This window comes from Corylus avellana, chromosome ca1 (assembly GCF_901000735.1).
Source record: "Corylus avellana chromosome ca1, CavTom2PMs-1.0".
Classification (NCBI taxonomy): Eukaryota; Viridiplantae; Streptophyta; class Magnoliopsida; order Fagales; family Betulaceae; genus Corylus; species Corylus avellana.
In genome coordinates, this window is record NC_081541.1 from 16,807,045 (window position 1) to 16,820,848 (window position 13,804).

Sequence of the window (13,804 nt, forward strand, 5' to 3'; positions counted from 1 at the left end):
GGAAAAAAAAAAAAAAAAAAAAGGTCCTAAATGGTGGGAATTTCGTTGTTCTTACTTTTGAATGAACGGTGCCGAAAACTAGAGAAAATTGTTTAAGGCCTTGTTTGGTAAACAACAAGTCTTTTACAATGCATTGTTTATGATTGGTGAAGAAGAAAATGAGTGTAATAATTAGTATAGAAAAGTGAAAAAAGTATTAAAAAGTAAAAAAATTTTGTTTTGTATTAATTTTTTTGTTTAAATAATAGTAAAAAATAAATAATGTGATATAAAAAATGAGAATATTTTGATGTTGATTTTTAAAAAAAATGAGATGAATAATGTGAAGGAGTGTAATGTAGTTTAACAAACAACACCTTAAAAGAAAAAACCGATAGAGACAGATGACCATTTTTAACGATCATTATGTCGTTTGGTCTCTTTGGAAACGTTCAAATATGTTGGTCTTTGGTTTGCGGTGTTTGTACCGTAAGGTAAGATCCCCACTGCGCTATGTTGCCATACGAGCAGGAATATGTTTTTGGACATTTGCTACCGCACAATGTCCTAAAACGTCGATACTCGCTGCAACTTCGCGACACCTATTCCCTCGATGGGTTGCTTCCCCCACTTTCACAAAGTGCACTCTAATATCGTTCAATACAATTTACATAAGATAATATAGTAAAAATTAATTTTTATTTTATAATTTTTTTTAGTAATGCTATTTTGTAAATTTTCATACGAGTAACATACAATTAAAATGATGTGATAATTAAAATTAGGCATTGGTTTTCTTTTTTTTATTTTTTGGGAAAATTCATATTTAATTATCTCCTAATTTTTCATATGATTTGGATTTTCATTGTTGAGTTTTTAATTTCAAGAATAATGTCTTTATTTACCCAAGTCTTAAATAGGTTCCTCTATTATTTTATCATCAAAATTAATGATTTATCATTTGCTACATGCGTGTCATTTGACATGCCAGTGTCTATATGAACACCTAATGTTATGCCACATCATTATGTACCAAGTCATCCATTAAAAAAGAAACAAAAACAAAACAAAACAAAAAAAAAAGACCCAATTCAGATAATTAAACAAAAACAATCTTATTTTGTCACGCCAATCTTCTGGATGTGTAGCATCAAGATCATCATGGGTGCATTGTCCCTTCATATCACAAACTACAAACACCGATCAAGTTCAAGCAATGCTAAAACTTAAGAATTGGAAGTGGCCCAGTCAACATAACTGGATAATATTTTCAAAAGATCACAAGTATGATATTCTGATAGTTTTTCAAGTACCAAACACAAACCCTATTAAATTATCCAGGAGAAAAACTAAATTACAATTACATGGCATAAGCAACACAAGCAGCTAGCAAATGCTTTCAGACAGTCATTTTACAATGAGCACAGGCACATTGTAGAAGATGTCTGATTGAAATACTCCACCAAGGCTCATAGAGACAAGGAATTAAGATAAGCTCAAGAAAACAAACAATCAATCAAAACTTACTTAGGCAGCCCGGTTTGGGGATTGAGAAGAGCCTGAGTCTTATCAGAAAGCAAAACTGGGCCTCTGCCAGGTCTGGTGCAGATGAAATAACTAACATCCCCCTTGTATTTCTGGGAAGGAATGCTATCCTTCATTTCTGGGGGCGGTGGCAAACCTTCCACATCCTTTATCCCCTCAATCCCAGCATCTTTTAGAATTGACTTATCACCAACGATGTAACTGTGAATAAGCAAAAGAAACAATTCATTGATATTTCACAGAGTGTTATATGTATGGCAGTAGTAATTATATACCTGTTCAAACCAAAAAATGAATCTGGAGGGAAGTAGAAGAGCAGCCTCTGAAGCAAAAGGATAGCAGTCTTTCTATTACGGGCAAACAGTACAGCATTTGGTCCCGCATCAAAAGTATATGCCACCTGTCAATCGTTTGACTTAATCACATATTCAAAATAGTTAACGACAAGACAGAAAGGGCTAGGCATAAGCAAAATAAAAAAAAAACCAATGTGATTGATTACTGACATTAACAGGATCAGACGCCTCAATCGATCCAACCCCAGGTGGTTGGATTTAAAATAATGGTCATCTTTTGAAAGAGACGACGACAAATACAAGGAACAGCTCCAAATGAGTGGTTGGATCATATATATATATATATATATATATATATATATACATACAAAGTCTTAAATCAAGGAACAATATGCATGGTCTGACTGATATTCTTTAGGATTATGGGATAAAATGAAGAACAGTAACGCTAGGGAGCAATTTAACACTAACCAAGCTTATTAGAATATTATATTTCCGTAATATTTATATGATAAAATATTCTCGTAATATTCTCAATATATTACAGAAATATTCTTCACATATTATGACAATATTTGCTACGGTATTTATTATTGTAAATATGCTGATTTTATGTGATTTTGTAATTATTGTATTTCCTTTCGTTTAGGGTCTTATTCAACTATAAATAGGCAATTCTATTTTACAATTAAACATACATAAAAAATATGAATTTCTTTTAAGCTTCCGTTTCCGTTCGTACAATTTTTTTTTTTTTTTTTTTTTTTACCCTTCTTTCTAGTGTTTCTTTTTGTTTCAACAATACACCAAATGCTTGTGAAGCTAAAAACCGAATTGTGTGTTGCAAATGAGAGGGTTTTATGACTCCTTTATAAAGTGAAAAAAAAAAAATTACGTATAAAATCATGCATTATGTGTTAAGAATATTATGTTAGGGTTATTTACTTTATTAAGTATTCTATGTCTACTAGGTTTACCTTTCCTTAGTTTACTAGGTTACTTGTCTATCACTCATAACCTCTCTATAAATAGAGGCATTTGTAATATCAATATCAATACATCAATACAATGTAGTCCATTGTTTCTTTCTGTTGTCTCTCTCTCTCCTCTCCCTCATGCTTCCACTCCAATATATTCACAATATATTTAACATGGTATCAGAGCCATTTTCCGTAGCCTCCAATAAATGTCTTTAATGTTTTCCCGCGCTCCCTCCGGCGAACTCCCTTTTCTGGTCGTCCGCGCTCTGCCAAGCGGTCATCTGCTCAAAATATCTTCCACGCCTTTATCACAGCCTCATCTGGGAAAATTAATCCCAGATTCTAGCTTGTGAAGCACGGGTTTACCGATCTGAAGAAGATTTGCTGCCAATGGCTCACTCATGCACCGCCACATGCTCCTCGAAGGTTCTGTCATGCACTGCTGCATCATTCCAAGTGCCAGGAGCCACGCCTTAGAGCACTGATGACATTGGCGATAGCGCCAATCGACAGATCAAGGCCAAACAAGTCTAGATTCGTCGTGAGCTCTGCCAACAACATGGTCACGCGCCCACATGCGCTGCCATAAGTTGGTGCCGTTCTGTCCACGCGCTGCCTAGTTGGTCCATTCGCTTCACTCAGGCTCCCGTTGAACAAATCCACTGCCGGCCATCCAAAATTCATCAAGAACACTGCCGAATGATCTCCGACACACCTCCACGTACCGTCCCAAGTTTTTGCACATGGGCTTCACGCGGCATAGCGCCGTGTAGTACACGGGCCAGAAGACTTCCCCTCTTGCTGCCAACCATGTGTCAACCTTTCATCGCGCCACGTTAGCCCTAAGGCCACGTCAATCAGCGCATGTCACGTCATCTCACTATGACAAGTCAGCCTTAGTCACACGTGGAGTCGTTGCCACGTCATCTCCTTGTTTGGTTGAGTTTTGGTTTTGACTTCTGTAGAGTTGACCGTTGACCGTTCACTTTGACAACTCTCAAAGTTGACTAGGAGTTTCCCACTTAATTTTTCGTCATGATTTCAAATTTATGGTCAATTTTTGCTTTTGGCATATCTATATAGCAAAAAACAAGATTCTTCTCCAAATTTAGGCATTTGTTTTATGCGGTTCAAGTCGGTTCATTCATTGTTCAATTCAGTTCTACAACTTTTTTCTGCGCAGTTCAATCCGTTTCATTCTTCTTGCGGTAGACACTCTTGGGTCAGACCAATTTCTATCTGGTCCACGGGTTTTCGGGCCAAACAAGCCCCTTTCAACCAGCCCATTTATGCCTTGTCAAATGTCGCCATAGCCGGTCACTGCCGCCTCTCCGAGGCTATCGATCCATTACTAGTCAGAATTTTTGGGTTAGACCTTTCAACGGTCCAAGGATTTCATGCATATTTGCCCCTTCAACAGACCCTCTTCTCTCAACTCAGCTTAGCCAACCAAGCAAGACAGCCCTACTTAGCTTAGCCGACCAGGCGAAACGGCCCTACTTAGCTTAGCTGACCAGGCGAGACGGTCCAAGTCCATTACTAGTATATGGTTCCTAGTCCAAATGCATAACTTAATTCAATTGCACTAGCAACTTTTACGGTGTCACTCTGGCAACTCTTTCGGTACAAGCAGCTTTTTCAGTGAATTCAACTCTTTCTTTCCCTTTCTTTTACCCAAACTCAAACTTACACCTTGAGTTTGAAGGTGGGTGTTAAAAATATTATGTTAGGGTTATCTACTAAGTTTACCTTTCCTTAATCTACTAAGTTACTTGCCTATCACTCATAGCCTCTCTATAAATAAAGGCCTCTGTAATATCAATATCAATACATCAATACAATGTAGTCCGTTGTTTCTTTCTGCTCTCTCTCATGCTTCCGCTTCAATATATTCACAATATATTTAACATCCTGAAAGATTCAATTGTAAAGAAACTTTCTTCATTTAAAGAATTTTTTTCTTTTTTTTTGGTTCAAGTTTTTTTCTTTTTCTTGTTTATGAAAAATTACTTATTATCAAATACTAAATAATTACCATTCATAAAGAAATATGCAACATTGCAGCCTTACAGGCACCTTGGTCTAATCTGTTACTAGATACAAGTCATGAAGATTTTCCAGAAAAGAAATAGGAGAGAAAGAAAATCAAACCTGAGGCGTTCCTTCATAGCGATTCCAGTTTTCAACGACGCTGATTATCCTGAAAAATAGTCGTTTCTTCGATTTTATATTCAACACTTTAATGCCGCAGCTCAAGGGAAAAAAAAATGATGTTGTAGAACCAAAAAACTAGCGCAGAACTCGCCTACGGGATGTATCATTCATGTAGAAAATTGGGGGAGATGTGTCCAGGCAAACAGCATGAAACTGGTTACTTTCAGCACACGTCAATTGAGCAAAAGATGCAAAATCATGATTTTTTATGGCTTCTTCCATTTGTGGAATGCGTTTTGGTACTACTTCCTGTTTCATTCCAAAAAATGAAAAGAACAAATCCCAAAAGCAGAATACAATTTTAAAGAATCTGAGAAAGTCAAATAGAGAAAGCAGAGCCTTGAAAGGACCATGTAAAACCCACAAATGTTCTGTTGCTAAAAACAACGGTCATCTTTTGAAAGAGGGGAAAGGATAAATAAAAAGTAGTACCTTTGCTCTATGTTTTAAAAGCAAACTAGTTTCGACTGTTTCACGCATTCCAGTGCTGCTACTTGTTTCCTTCTGCCTTGAACTTACCTAAAATAAAAAATTAAGAAATAAAGATTGAAATAACGAAAACAATGGAGGATAGTAGGAGCAATAAATCATTCACACAACATAGTGTGTCTATTGCTCAAATTCACCAGAAAAATGATTCGCACAACAGAATGTAAAATGGAAGAGAGACATACCACAGCAATAATAATAACAAGATCATCCCAGTGCTTTTCATCTGCAAGTTGAACTGCAAGACTGTCTTTTCCATCCTCATCCTAATTAACATATCAACATTAACAATAAATAAATAAATCAGAACGAAATGCATAAAAAATAAAAAATGCAAAGCTTTATTGATGAACATGAGAGAATAAACTTACTTTTCCCATGATCCACTTGACAAATCCCCCATGCAGGCTGCGACAAGCACTGCCTGAACCTTGCCTTTATGAATTCAGAAAAAGAAAAAACAGAAAAGAAAAGTCATTGCCAATGGCACAATCATCCTTGGATGGCTATATAAAAGAACTAGACATTCGATCCAAGCAACTAGCAACTAGAACCCTTGAAATTCAATATAAATCAACAAAGAAAGGGATACCTCGCAATAGTAGAAAGCTTGCTTCGATCTTCTTTCAAATTCATTAGCTTTGCGAGGGCAAAAACTGCAAATAATAACAATAATTACATATACACCCAGGAATTGGTTTCAGCTGGAGATGCAATTAATAGATTGATCCACAAAAGGGCACATTCAAGATATCTTAATGCATATTGTTACTAAGCCAAAACCAATAAAGAAGCAGATCAAAACCTTCTGATATCATTAATTTCAAAAGAAAGTGAAAGCCAACTGAATTATCATTCATAAAATTGCAGGGATGAGACGGATGAGTGTTCAAAGATAGGGGCCTGATCGTCTAATATATTACAAGAAAAGAACACAAATATGACAAAAAAAAAAAATTGGGCAAATAGATTGTTTACCAAGACAAGCAAACCCAGCCGCTGAAGAGGCCAACCCAGCAGCAGTAGGGAAATTGTTGTATGAAGCAATATGTAAATGCAACTTTTCCCAATCCTTCTCTGCAATTTTGATGCCATTTTCATCGTCATCAACATCAGTGGCACGACTGCGAATTTCCCTAAGATAATTTCGGTACCTGCCTCCAGAAAGGGAAATTTCCTGCACTAACCAGCAAAAATAAAAATCGCAATGAATTATTTAGAAACAAGAGAAGGATCACAGTAATTGAAAAAACAAATAATAATAGTAGTAAAAGCTAATCCCCTCCATTCTGCTGCTGAAAAAATACAAATGGTTTTGGCTTCACATTTCAAGTTGTGTTCGGTTAAACATATTGAAGAGATATATTGAAGAAATAGAGAAGAATAGCGAAAGCGGAAAGACGTATTGGACTACATCTTGTATGTGGAATTGTATTAAACCATGTTACATAGCTCTCTATTAATAGAGACCAGAGAGAATAAGCAATGGGCAAGAAACCCTAGACTAAACACTAGAATGCGTAAGAAAATAAATAAACTTGAAAACTTTGCCAAAAAGTCAGCCGGAAAAGTTGGGTGGAGAGGTGGTCGGCTGGCCAAAGTACGACGGCAGGCGGCAGAAAGAAGCCATAGGCAGAGGTAGCTTTGTAGTGGCAGCTGGACTACACTGATTGGACCTGACTGGATTGGATAGAAGTTAAGCCTATTGGCCTCGAACCTACTAGACCAGGCATCGATTGACCGAGCCAGGTATGGGTTGGCTGAGTTTGAAAAGGTTCGACCCATGTATGAGCTAACCTGGCTAGCTTGCACGACTGAGATGGTTTGAGCATGATGGTGGGCTGGTGTAATGGGCAGAAATCGGCTGAAACCTGTGACCGTGGACTAAGTTAGCCTGACCAGAAAAGAAGTGACCCGGGCTAGAATCCAGTTGAATAGTTTATGAATAGGCCGATTTGAACCCAATACGGATCAACCAGATCTAACCTCATGAAATGGGTTGACAAATTTGTGTTAACCGGTTTGGTGCATGGCACTTGATACGTGTTAATACATAGTTTTCCGAGATGATGACGTGGCACGCCTGGAGGAGGTGCCAACAACTTCGCGGATGCTTCAGGCTACACACACAAAGAACAAACAGGGTTAGACCCCCCGGTGGTGTCCCGGCGGGGGAGCTCCAATGCCTAAGTTAGAGTGTGAGGAAAGAATGTCTAAGGAACCAAAGTTTTCAGAGCTAGAATTGCGCTTCCCTTTGATTGAAATCGAGACTTATATTTATAGGCATGAAGCAGAGTTTGCTTCCTGCACGTCTCAGGATTCCTATCCCTAGATATATGTTTCCCAGTTATTTGATAAGGGTAGGAATCTTGGGACAATTGATAAGGTTTCCATTTGAATGAGATAACCTTTTGAATTTAAATAGCTGTTTATCCCGTTTATGTAGGGGCAGTTTGTATGTGGACAGTCATCTGTGTTGTAGAGATCTTTTTCGAATGTGAGATAATGATCACTTGTGTTAGTTTGAATGCCAGCATATTCTTAGTTGTGAAATGACTGATCTACCCTTGGCTCTTGACTGTCTTGTTCCTAAGAAGTTGAGTCCTAGGTTCGGCATTTGACACTTACTGAGGAGTAGTCTCAGTCTTTTGTCCGAGGCCTCCTCGGTTTACAAAACCTCCCCGTGGAAAGCTTGTCTGAGGCCTTGTCGGGTATTCCGTCTTACTTAGGTCAGGTTTGGGACCCGTTGGGATTTAGGAGCTGATCCATGGCCCAACAGTTACCCCCCAATTTCCTGGTCTGGAAGATTATGGAAATTTTTTGTTCATGAATGGATCGGCATTTTGATATTATACTTAAGTAAAAATCTGAGACTTCCAAGGCTGAAAATTTGAATTTCAAATTTTGGCAGGAAATTTGACACCAATTTTTGCCAAGACGATTGACATAACCGAGGGTGCATCGGTTGTCCCATGTGTCAGTGCCGAGATGGATGTCCTTTTGGTTGTCGGTTGTCAGCTCTCACGCGAGATTTACAGAGGCGCGCTTTTATCACCGTATTTATTGCACACGTTTCTCGAGGCGCCCTTTGGAGCTTTTCCTTCTTATCTTTTCTCGTTTCAGACCTCTCATTTATCCTTCTTAAGCTTTATAAACTTTACTTCTTCTATTTCTTCTATTCACACCAAGTCTTTTGCAAAAGTTCTTCCGTTCTTGCACTTCTGTTCCTGCTCTATTTTCTGCAAAACCCAACTATGTCTCGTGAAGAGGGATCTAGATCAGACGGTGGTTTGGGCAAAACCTACCCAGCCTTATGGAAGCCCGATCTGACCAAGGAGGATGAGCGTAGAATCATCCTGGACTGCTACATCCCCAAAACGGTGAAGCTCCATTTTGATGATGAGTGGAAGGGCGCCATAGTGGACGGCGTAAGTCATAAGGTCTGCCTATATGAAGAGATGTTCTGTGCAGGCCTGAAGCTGCCTTTCCCAAAGGTATTACGTGAGCTTCTCGGTAGTCTGAACGTGGCTCCTCATCAATTGGTTCATAACACCTGGAGGATTTTTTTGCCTGTGTGGTCGTTTGGCCCATGGCTCTCAGAGAAGGACAAAACCTCACCGTTTTAGAATTTCTCTGGATGCACCGGCTCCAGAAGAACCCCAACAGTGATGGGCTGTATAACTTCCAAACGAGACGGGGGAAGTTTATTTTCATGGATAAAACCTACACGAGTAACCACGGATGGAAGAATAAGTACTTCTTTGCGCTAAGGCAACGGGAATTTGCTCCTGGAGAGAAGGTGGAGGGGCCAATAGTGCCTCGGGAAACAACTACCCCCCATTTGGGTCTCCACAAGGATCTCTGCCTGTTGGAGGACAAAATGGTTCGAGTTAACACGGTTCTAGCCTAGGCCCAGAAGCATGAATCTATTGTGACCTACAAGAAGTTGGTTACGATGGCTAGGTTAAATAGTTGTTTATATGGCAACAGAGATGGTGCTGGTCGATCATGGAAGAGACCGGCTCAAGCGGTTGTTGATTTGGGCCCTCCGGCGGCCAATACTCGAGGCGCTACCCCCCGAAAGCCTGTGCTTGACAAAGGCAAGAAAAAAGTAGATGAGTCTCGAGTAAAGAAGGTTCTGCAATTGGTTAATGAGCCCGAGGAGCTTGAAGCTCCTCATTTGAAGAAAAGGAGACTAGTGAAGGGCAAGGGCCCTATTGTTGAGGTCGAGAAGGGGAAATTTCTCTTTGCTAACCTCCTGGCTGCTCGGAGGAGGGTTAACCCTGAGCCCGACATGGCTCCAATAATGGCCTACGAGAATATCCTCACAAACCATCCCATTGCTGCAACCCCCTTGGCGGCAACTCCCTTGGAAGCTCCCAGTGCTGCTCCAACCACTGCTATCCCCGTGGAGTCGGTATCATCGGTCCATTCTGGTCCCAACATTCAGCACCTCTTAATAGATCCATTTTCAGATAGCTCAGTGGGGATGGAGCTGGAAGAGAATAGGCCGCGTGCCAAGGTAGGGGAAGAAGGAGAAAGGCCTCAGGTCTTATCTCCAATAGCCGATGAGAGGTCTCGGGCTCTGGCTCGAGTACCCGAGGCTCCGTCTCGGGCTCCGACATCGGCTACCAAGGCCGCGGTTGCTTTCGGGTCCAAGGCCTCCTCGAGTTATTCCCTGGTGAAGGCCCAAAATGTTGAATGGACTGTGGGGAAGCCTCTGTCTTGGTTTGGTGGACAACTGCTAGGGAATCCGTTTCAAGCCTTAGTGGAGCTGGTTTCCCAAGATAGTTTGACGGGCGAGTGAGACATTTCTGCCAAGGGTATTGTTAAGTGCTAAAATATTCATATTTTAAGCCCTTAACTTACATGTGTTAATCCTTTAGTTTGGTTAATTTATGCCATTTTACTTCATTTTTGTATTTTCTTTGTTTTATAGGTTTTTGGAAGAAAAGAAAGCGTTTCTAGAAAAGTTCCAAGCTTAAAGGGCAAATTGGGAAGACCTAGAAGATATGGTTGAGCTTAACCAATCATGGTTAAGTTTAATCATAAAGGAAAGGATTAAATTGAAATTTCTCAAATTGGAGTCAAAATCAGATTGGATTCAAAATTGGATTCTGCATACGTCTCGATATTTTGACCATAACTTTCAGGTCAAATATCCGATTGAGGTGATTCAAGCGGCATTGAAAAGCTAACTCAAAATTATACAAATCATTGTGAATAGTATTTTCCTAATTCGGAGCACTGCAAAGCCAAAATCACCCTGTAAATAGGAACGCAATTCTGGACGAATCCTATTCTGATTTGGACTTGGGTTTTATTTATCCTAATTGGACTAGGACTTAAATCTCATAATTTCCTAGGATTTCTAGGGCTTTTAGGACTCTCCTAAGCCCTATAAATAGACTTCTAAGCCTCACAATTCAATGCACAATTGGAAGGAGACAACTTTGGTGAGAGGAATTGGAGGCTACTTCTAGGAGTGGTTTTCGATTCTTTCTTATCCTTTTCCTTTTATTTTATTTTTATATGTATAACTAACTCTTAAGGAGGGCTAGATTGAAGCCCTAATTATGCTTATTTAATATTTCAATATTGGCATCTTTGTGATGATCATGTTGTGATATTTAACTTGATTAATTCCTGTTTTCATGAATTCCTCATATGTATGTGGCTGGCCATTATATGCACGTGGTATGGACTAGTTAGTTAAATCAATTTGAATGACCGAGTCCTGGGTTTAACATAAGTAACAAAAGTAATCTACACTGGTTCTTGGGTTAATCAACATGGGGAACTAGGAGTATACACCAATGCCCTAGGCCTTATGTATTTGTCGATTTCTACAGAATATATGCTTTCCTAAAGAACAACTTAGTATACACCCATGCTAAATCCTTTAGAAAGAAGAAAAAAAAAAAAAAAAAAAAAGTTAGAGTATACACCCATGCCTAACTCGTTGCTTAGAGAAATCAATAGCTTAAGGAGTATACACCCATGCCCTTAGGTTGACAAATACTAGATATACATAACATGATCAAAACATTGACATATTGACATATTATCTAAATATAATTAGTGGTGGATATCAAAGCCTTGCCATTACCTTTTTCATTTATCTCTTTATTTCCTTTCTCACAATATCAATTCAGTGACAAGTTAATAGATTAAGATTAGAGTTTCTTTGTTTACTCCTAAATACCCTCAACAACCAACCCAAGCATAAATCCATTATCCATTCTTCATAGAAGATAAATATCACTAGCAGGGGAGGACCTACACACAAGCTACTGCCCTCCCACACCCCCCTCCAAAAAAAATAAAAAATAAATAAAATGTCCTTCAAAAGTATAAAGACTCTTATATTTAGACCCACTAAAATTAACTTTTTAGCCCCAAAAAGTTTTCTCCTTTGTTATGCGCCCCAAAACTTAAAATTCTAGTTCTACGACTAGTATTATTATGAATTTATGATCAGTTTAGCTCTTTCAAGAAAATAATAATAATTCTAGCTAAAAATAATAATAATAATCTGCTTTTGTTTGGTCCTTCATGAATAATCATCCAACAATAAAATAAAATAAAAATTAATTTCTTTCCTTTTCCAAAACTTTATTGCAGCAATTAGATAATAAAGACAATACTGAGAAACACCATCCACCTTTCCGTGAAGCCGAAGCAAAAACTTCTTTCAAGCTAGTTCAATAACATCAAGCCTAATCCACTGAACCCAAATTTAACCGAGACCCTAATTAACAGAAACGAAATAATTCAAACATATTACATATTAAATCTCGTTGCCTCCCTCACACTTCCTCAGCAAACAAACACATCCGTTTTTGTTATCCATAACAACCTGTCGTATGATATTTCAAAGAAACAAAATGTTATCCATAACATCAAACAGACAACACAAATCACTTTCCTCTTTTCTTCTTCCACTCCATTTTCTCACCAGCCAAACACAGTTGAGTCCCCTTACCTTGCCGTTGAGCCACATGCGGTCCCGGTCAAAGTTGGGGCTGACGGCGACAGTGGTTGTGGTGCAGAGGTGATCCGGATCAAGCGTGATGCTGATGCTATCGTTGACAGGCAGGATTAGTGTCTCGTCCCTCTTCCCCCAGTACTTTATCACCGACATGTTCATCGGCGTCTGCGCCGTCACCATCACCACCCATTTTCCACAGTCACCCGCCATTCCCCCAAATTTCTCGAAACTGTTTGTTCTTCTTTCCCGGAAAAAAAAATAATAATAAAGAAAATAAAAAAGAAAGAAAAAGAATCCGACAGCAATGAGAGAGTGGGAGAGTTAACGAGAGGTGGAAGAACCAAAGGAGTGGGCCACCGGCCGATGTCTGAATTTTAAAGACCAATGGCAAGCATAGAAAGGGCATCCAACGTACAATTGCTGGTGCAGTGGCAGAGATCAAAGAACCCCACAATTCAGGAGAAAAAGGGCGTGGGTTGTGTAATGTGGTGTGCGCAATGATATCCGGGCGTGCATGAACAGTCATGCACGCCCCGTGTTTAATTTTTTTTTTTTTAATTAAAATATTAAAATATAATATTTTAATTATATTTTATAATTAAATCACACGGGTGTGCATGACTGTTCATGTACACTCGTGTGATGTATATCATTGCTCGATATGGTGTAGGAGAAATCCGTACGTAGCACAAGTCACAGGTGCTGGAAAGAGGGCCCATGACCCAAAACCCAAAAATTTTTTTTACACTTTTCCTTCCAAAATCAACCCTAACATTCTTACTTTTTATATCAAATAAATCATTTTTTATTACTATTCAAATAAAAAAATCACTATAAAACAAATTTTTTCACTTTTTTATATAAAACATTCTTACTTTTTTCTCTTACATCAATCAAATTTGCTACAGTACCGGTCTACTTCCTAAGTCCATGCTATTGCCAAACATAGCCAATAGGTTTGGATTCCTATGTACAATTTGCAGGTGAAGCCACATGTTATTTGGCTGTGTTTGGCAAAGGAATGGGAAAAGGGAGTAAAGCGGTGTTGTAGCAGATTTGATTGATATGAAAGAAAAAAGTAAAAATGTTTTCTATAAAAAAGTGAAAAATTTTGTTTTGTAGTGATTTTTTTATTTGAATAGTAATAAAAAGTGATTGATTTGATGTAAAAAAATAAAAATATTGGGGTTGATTTAAAAAAAAAAAAAAAAATTTAGAATTGAGGTCTTGTTTCGGTCCATCCTCTTAGCAAACACAGCCAAAGGTAGCAGCTGATCTGGTCTGGTTGCAATCAAAAAACGAGGGAAATG

At 38.6% G+C, this 13,804-nt stretch overlaps 1 protein-coding gene across 2 annotated transcripts; it reads right to left on the reverse strand.

The window, feature by feature from the left end:
- Positions 1-1,106: 1,106 nt before the first annotated feature.
- Positions 1,107-12,921, reverse strand: LOC132192151 (diphosphomevalonate decarboxylase MVD2, peroxisomal-like). Of its 2 annotated transcripts, XM_059607410.1 has the most exons (11): positions 12,836-12,895; positions 12,489-12,732; positions 6,482-6,680; positions 6,096-6,159; positions 5,875-5,938; positions 5,689-5,769; positions 5,447-5,533; positions 5,106-5,263; positions 4,952-5,000; positions 1,800-1,924; positions 1,107-1,725 (listed from the first exon to the last, which is right to left on the reverse strand). In XM_059607410.1, exons 2-11 carry the CDS (start codon positions 12,702-12,704, stop codon positions 1,503-1,505), a joined length of 1,266 nt encoding a protein of 421 aa, XP_059463393.1. In that variant the 5' UTR covers positions 12,705-12,732; positions 12,836-12,895; the 3' UTR covers positions 1,107-1,502. The 2 variants fall into 2 exon arrangements, with proteins under 2 accessions (XP_059463393.1, XP_059463384.1); XM_059607401.1 differs by having other exon boundaries at positions 12,489-12,921.
- Between the last annotated feature and the right edge of the window lie 883 nt (positions 12,922-13,804).